The sequence below is a fragment of the Azolla caroliniana genome, unplaced genomic scaffold, assembly GCF_043228905.1.
Source record: "Azolla caroliniana isolate FFs.n. ecotype wild unplaced genomic scaffold, voAzoCaro1.0.p SCAF_3, whole genome shotgun sequence".
In the NCBI taxonomy this organism is placed as follows: Eukaryota; Viridiplantae; Streptophyta; class Polypodiopsida; order Salviniales; family Salviniaceae; genus Azolla; species Azolla caroliniana.
The window spans coordinates 9,090,038-9,098,037 of NW_028230438.1; the positions used below are offsets into that span (position 1 = coordinate 9,090,038).

General features: G+C 37.6%; 1 protein-coding gene across 1 annotated transcript; it reads left to right on the forward strand.

Annotated features, from left to right (window-relative positions):
* LOC147866171 (uncharacterized) lies at nt 1-1,801 on the forward strand. Its single transcript, XM_087316532.1, has one exon. It carries the CDS (start codon nt 172-174, stop codon nt 1,096-1,098), a length of 927 nt encoding a protein of 308 aa, XP_087172658.1. The 5' UTR covers nt 1-171; the 3' UTR covers nt 1,099-1,801.
* Nucleotides 1,802-8,000: the final 6,199 nt, after the last annotated feature.

The window sequence follows — 8,000 nt, forward strand, 5'->3', positions numbered from 1 at the left end:
GACTCTTCAACCTTCTCTACAGAGATTCTATTCTTCCCTCTTTCCCATTCCCTCTCCACTCCTCCAATTCCTTTCCTTCATATTCATTCATTCATTCCTCTTGGTTGGGTTTTGGCATTCATTCATTTAGACTTCTCAATCCAATCCAATCCAATCCAATCCAAATCCATAATGGAAAGCACAGCTTCTTTGATCTCTCCTTCCTCCCCTGTTTCTGCCTCCACCTTCTCCTTCTCTCCCCTCCACTCCCCACGCCAACAACACTTCAACATGTCTCCTTCTCCAACTTCCAATTCCACCTCCACCTCCCCAATCCCTTCTCCGCGCCGCGCCCCTTCTTTCGCCGACAATCTCGACCTCTCCTCCTCCTCCTCCTCCATGTGGAACACCCCTAGGCCATGTGTCCCCTTGCAACCCCCGCCCGAATTCGCCTTCTCCAAATCGCCCCCCCGCTCGATGCCCATCGAAACCTCGGCTTATTCCACCACCACCACCGAGAATACCCGTACCCGTACCCGCCACGCCTCCTCCTCCTCCGAAACCCGAACACCCCGCCGCCCCGCCCTCGACAACCACTACTCCACCCTCGGAGTCCCCAGGCACGCCACGAGCAAAGAGATCCGAGGAGCTTACCGGAAGCTAGCCCTCCAATACCACCCCGATGTGAGCCCACTCCATCAATTGGATACCTCTACCAAGGTCTTTGCCGAGATCAACGAGGCCTACACCACCCTCTCGGATCCGCAGAAACGCCAATTGTATGACCTTAAGCTGGCTCTCGAGTCCCCGGTTGAGCCCCCTCCCATGGCCTATTCATACCCAATGTATTCTTCTTCTTCTTCTCCTCTCTCCTATTCATCGCCCACATCATCGCCTACTTCTAACTCTTCATCGGCCGCATCCTCGCCCATATGGGCTTCCTCGCCCGCGTCCTCGCCCACGGCCGCATCATCATCATCGGCCACCATGTGGACACAGTACGGATCGGCGGCCGCGGTACGCTCCCCCCGTGAGTACACTCACGCCGCCACAGGCCGCGTCTACCCATCCATGAATTCCTTCTACAGGGAATGGAGGAGAGGTGCCCATGCTTCATGAAAAACCAACCTCCTATATATATAACAATCTAGCAATGGGGCTGGATTCTTGTTATTAGTTTTCCCTTTAATTAACACCTCCACATGGATCCCTTTTCTTATATAAAGAAGGGAGTTCAAATCATCATCATCATCATCATCATCATCATTATCATCATCATCAAAAGTGACCTAATCCATCTTCACAACTTGACATAGATTGTTAAGGCTAGTAAATCTCATAATGGACATATATTAAAGGCTATTTTCACAATTGATAAATGAAATCAACAAACAAACAAACAAACAAAAAATGGTTGGGATTGGCATCTAGGGAGCCAAACAAATCTATCCCTTTTAATGGCGAGGCGAGGCGAGACTAGCTAGCGAATCTGTCGGATTCAAATTCAATGAGATACAACGAGACTAGCGAATCTGTCGATTCCAATTCGATGAGATGCAACGAGGTGCGGCACAATCAGGGCAAGGCAATCGATCCAACCCATCTTGATCCCAAGGTGTACATAGATTAGCATAAGAGAAACTACTACAACTTTCTTTTCCCCCATTGTTTTTCCTTTTTGTCATTTCAAATGACCTTGGAGTTGGGTTCTCTATCTTTGTCTTAGATGAAACCTTCCTTGTACATCTCTAATCGCAAAGTATTCCAATGTATATATCATGCAATAACTAATTATTGAAAGTCTATGAATGCTTTTATGTGAGTTCCTGTGGTAATTAGCACTCTATATGGTTTGGGTCGACTCTATAATGTTTACCTATCTCGTCCAAATCTTTCCCTGCACAAGTGATTGATTGAATATTGTTTCGTAGACAATTTTTGGCTTAATTGATTTTCATTGACAATTCGCGGTGGTTGCATCCCTCAAATCTCCCATATTATGTGCCAAATCGATCAAATTTCCTTGCATACGATTTGATTGAATACCCCCTTGGACTCGAGGAACATTTGGTTGCATCCCTTGATATCACTTGGTCGTGTACCTCAAATATCCCTTGGTCACATCCCTCCGATTTCCCTTATAGAATTGGACACATCCCTCAAATTTCCCATACATGGATAGTTAAATACAATGCTTAGTGGCATCCCTTGAATTTCCGTTACAAACCATTTGGTTGCAAAATTCCCATCACATCCCTCTTGTGTATGGTTGCATATTTCAATGCTTCAACATTAAAAACATGTTGGACGAGGGGGCTTGAGCACATAGTATATTTAGGTTCTTGAGATGGTAGTACAATTTTTGTGGAATGATTTTCCTAGTAGTAACCCAAACTAAATCATGTTAGCGTTGTTTTTCTTCAACTTCATAGATGAAGCTTTGACGAAGTACATCAATTGTTGAGCTAAACTTTTGTTTTTCCTATGTCACTAATAGGATGTATGAAGACTCTGTGGTGCGCCCAATTTGCATACAATCTCTTGGGACTACTTTATAATATTTTGAGTTGTACAATATTAAAGAGCATTTTGTCCCGTGTTTGGTCCTAATCGCATGATCATTCTTTAAGTCTAACAATATTTTAAGTGTGTAATACACTCACTTCCATAGGATGAGTATGCAAGAAGCAACAAATATTATGGATGAGACATCGAATTCATGAAGGAGGTTTTCAAGTTGTCCATTTGGAAGGCATTCATTCCCATTTCAATCGTTAATATCATTTTATCAACATAGTTGCTTCTTTTTTCTTAATGGAGATTTGAAATGTCTAAATGGCATTCTTTCAGTCTCATGCTCAATCTACACTTAAGGACTCTCTAGTGATGTTCCCATTGTTGAAAGAGGAAATCTTAAAAGAATATGACCCATCTTAAGAGTAACATGAAATATACCCTTATTGGTTTTAAAGACAACATATCTACCCTTGTGTAGAAACGATAATGGTGAGTCTAAAAAGGTTGATGAGGGTCTTTGCAATATTGTGTTCTTTGAATAACATATATCATTTCTACAAAAAGAAAAGAAAAGAGGGATAACACAATGTTTATAGAGAGAGAGTGGTATGATTAGAAAGACAGGTGAATCATGCAAGTTGTTAGTTAGGTAGAGAAGTGAATTTTGACTAGGGACGACATATTGAACACTAATTACAGGCCTTTTCACTCTAAGGGGTAGAATTGATAATTTCAAGATTGTCAAGGGGAATTTCTTTGTGGTTCTTGGGCATTGGCACACTTTAAAATGCATCAATCTTACTCTATGGCATTGCGGGGTCGAGGATGCCTCTTCAACATTAACTTTAATTAAGATGCTACAAGATAATAACTTGGCTTGTTATGATTTTTAAAGGCTTAGTCAAACAAGAACATGCTTGCCAATAAACTAGGCTTTATTGGAGTTGTGATTACAAAATACTATTAAAGCATTGGCTAGCCTTGCTCCCAATTGTAAGTCAGTCAAGCATGATAAGACTTCTCCCTATGAATTTGATAAAGGTTTTGCAAAGCCGTGGGCCGAAAGCTCCATGAACCCGATAATGTTTGACATGTAGTGTGAACGTTTGGGATAATGGGGTTCAAAGCCTAAATTTGAGTGGATAGAATTTGGTAGATAGCGGTGGTGGAGACCGTAGAATCCAGATCATCAATAAAGAATTTATTTTGTAGCCATATTGATATGCAAAAATGATTGGCAAAGAAATAAAAATGCTTAGCAACTTGTGGGGGAGCAAGAGAGATGGTAAAAATGTAAATTTATTATGTCTATTGATCATGAATCCACCTAGGCATGCCTTATCAGGATTTAGGATCTTAACTGGACCCACTTTCAATAAATCAAATCAGTCCCATGTATTGGAAAAGTCCGAAATAAGTTAAGCCATTTGTCCATTAGTGGAGCAACAAAATATAGGAAATATGGATTTATTAAGAACTTATGGTTCCGATGTTAGATATAGTTGGTGTCTACTAATTAGGGACATTTACTATTGATGGAAAATTAGGAAATATGCTCTAGTGGAGAGCAATCAAGAATCTTCATTAGGCCATTATATTAGGATCTTTTGCTTTTTCATAAGCATAAGATTAGTTTTGGTTTATCAACGTAATAAGCTATAATCAAGTGCCCTTATTATACGTTTTCATAACAAAGACATCGTAGAAAAGTTGACTCTTATGTACATAGAAATGCAACATTATACATAGTGTGGAACAAATGTATGGCAAATTCCACCTACCCTAAGAACCACAAACGCAACATTGTACATGCCTACCATGCTTGAGGATATAACATTTACACTTATGGTTAATCCTACATAAAATTATATCCGCATAGTGAGATTGTTAAACGTAAATCCCAATTTAGCTACGGTAATTGCTAAACCTGTACATACAATTCTAAAGTCAAAGGTCCATCTATCTTGTTTGGTTCGTCACTCAAAAAATGTCAAATTAAAAACTTCATCTATTTTGTTGTCCACAAAAAGTCAGATCCCATTTGCATAAGGATATGTAAAGGATGTTGGAAAATGTCAAATTAATTCATGGTATTTACCAATTAACTTCAATAATCCATTTTGTGTTTTGTGGTAGTCGCAATAAGCAGACATATTATGTTCAATATGGTACTTAAAAATATAACTTTTGACTTGTTGAGGTGATAAAAATGGGCATCCCAATTTGCTTTGCTAGCCCAAATATTTACATTTTTTAGGGAAATCCTTCCGATTTCTCTGTAGGATTGATCAACACATGCCATTCTCTTCAAGAATGTTACTTCATCCAAGCCAAGCAAACAAGTTGACAAAAAACCTCCATTTGCCTAACCATTTCTCAAGGTTGAACGATATATTCATAATATCACCACTTCCATATCTACTTCTAGAAAGGGATATAGACGCATGGATTCAAGCCTTTAGTTTGTTTTTCAACCTAACACATTGAATACTTGTCACCAAATTAATGAGTAAGGGTTATGCAGTTACTTTCTGTTATGATTTATGCAAGAATTTAAAAAGGGGTAGGTACTTCCTTCTACACTTATCAAGTACATTTATATTTTAAGTTATATTCCATGCCTAGGAATTTTGTCTAACACGAATGAACTTTTAAAGATATCTAATGGAATAAAACTAGTTTTTGAACTCGGCCACAAACAAACTCATACACCTAGTATAAATGTCAAGCTAAAAATCGCATACATCAATTCGTTTAAATAGATATTAACCTAACCTAATATGCATACACACTAGATTCTAGACCTTTGACGACTTGTACAAAAACCACCTAGTTATGTATTTTTAACGATATACTGCTCAAGGTTATCAATTAATTGCCTGATGTGGCATGAAACTATTTTCCAGCTGTTAGGATTTAAGACTTTACTCCCTTAATGGAACACCACATCGATAAAGACATGCCTTGAGTACAACAGATACATATACCCTAAATTTTAATTGAATGTACCATTCGGTCTATTTACTCCTATTGGATTGATAAAGTCGGAACTACTTCTACGGGCTACCACATGTGGATGTAACTATGTAGTGCCACCATAAATTTGGATTTATTTGTACTTCCTTGAGTTACGATAATGTAAAAAAACAAGAGCCTTTGGTAAAGAAAATTAAATGTGGAGCTTAGTCCCAAACATTTCTTTACTTGGTTTCCAATGTTCATTGGAATGTTGAGTTCAAATGGCTAAACATTGCACTATAATATTGGTAGTTCTTCATAAAACATAGTCTTTTCTTTGCGTCAATCGGCAACAAAAAAAACAACGTACACCAATGAATTGAGGAAGGAAAAAGTGATAGACAGAGAGAATATGTTATGTTATTTTCTATATTAAATTGTCATTACAGGTCATTGAGACCCCTACAACCTTGATATATGGTACTGCAATGTAATTTGGATCGTATTTTGCAAATTCGCATTTTTATTGCACATTTGGGTGCCTTTCTTTCATACTTTGTTAGAAGAAAATATAATACATTAAGTTGGAGGGTTTGAAATCTAAATCCTTATCAAGTGTCCAAAACAAGTTGGGATATCACGAATTACATATAAAATTGGAATTCAATTGTCTTCATTTATCATTATCCACCACTTCTAACTAAATATGGTTAGAAAAGGATGCATCATCCAAAATAAAAGATCTTATTAGATTCAAATTTTCATACTACCCCCATTAGTTTCAACAAAGTCTTTGCATTCATATATTCCATGTGAAAAATATACAAAATGATCCAATGGTGGGTTGCAAGGTCTACATTCATTAGTCTATTCGTATTGAAAAAAGCTACTACCATCCAAAGTTTCCATTGTCGTGTATTTGCATGTTCATATATATCATCAATAACATGGAGGTATCCTACAAAAGATTAATCAAGAAAAATATCAAATCACAATGTATGCACATTGTATAATAAGCATTATATAACTTGAAAAGGACAATGGTATTGTGAAAGAAAATGCTAACACATGACTTATATCATATGGTATTTAGGGAATCACAACGAAGTACGTTTGAAGGTTTGTTAAGATAGCATGCATTTGATGGATGACTTATGTGGCAAGCCTATTTTGCTCTCAATGGATGTTCTAGAAGCTTGCTATCTATGCTTGACTTGTTTCACTATATTGCAAGTTATTTTACAGCCACTAGACATATTAAATTTAAACTGATATTATAGTATGCCTACAATTGTGTTGTGTAAGCATATGAATCTAAGCATAGATAAAATAATATACACGTATAATTCTCACTCCCAACCATTGACTTTAGAGACCCATTTCATGCCAATAATAATATAGTATTCCTTGATCTTCTAGGCCCTTGTACTTATTTAGGCTTTTTGGTTTCATTTGTGAACCCTATGTCAATCACGACCTCTCCCTATCATCTACCATTGTATACTGATGCTATAACGGTAGTATTGACTTCACAACGATGCAATCAGTTTCCATTAAAATGTCATATCCAAATTTGTTCACAACAATGACAAGTATTCCCACCTTGGCTAAGGATTGCCACAACATTGTTTGGATCCTTAATAATCAAATATCCATAGCAAATGTTGCTTAACCACCTTGTACCTCATCCCCCAATAAAAGGATTGTCCATTGTTTTTCCAATTGTAGGTCATAGGCTATGTACTGTTACTTAGCATCATTCCACATATACTTGCATATGAAGACTTGAGTTATTCCCTATAATGTGGTGGGAGAAGGAGATATGAAGGCAACAACATTTAAATGTAGATAATGAAAGAATCAAAAGTTATTCATGACAAAAACATATCACAACCAACACAAAGGAAAAAACCTATGCAATAGCAGTAAAAGTTCAAGCCAATGGTGTTAATGTATGGTGGTTAGTTGCTCAATGATGCACAAGCCATGGCCTTAAAATATTGGACAATCCCATTAGATAGTTCTATATCCAGATTTACTAATTGGAAATACACTTCTATGACCGTTAACTAATAATTGACTACATGCTATTTGTCTTACAAATGCAACTCCTGACAATGATTTCTATGACCTTTCTTTTCTAGCAAGAAGTTGCAACCAAAACCGAGTTCCCAATCCATCACATGAAAGGATACTATGTTGATATGCCTACATGTTTGAAAGTGTGGCGCTCACATATGCACCTACAATAACTTTACACTTGAAATTGAGTTCAACATTTTTGGGCAGACCAGTCATAGATTCATGACATTGTAAAGCATCCAAGAAACATAGTCGTTGAAATATTGACTAGCTAAATCTATGACAAATTAATCAGAAGATCTTTCGGCGTGACCACCACACAAGATTATGCATCAGTTTTTGTTCCAATTGACCGTTACGGACAAAGATGGACACAAGGGCCGTACCATAAACCAATGTTCTCTCGATATTATGAAACTTCTCTCCCATGTACCACATCCACACAATGCTTCCCAAACCTTGAA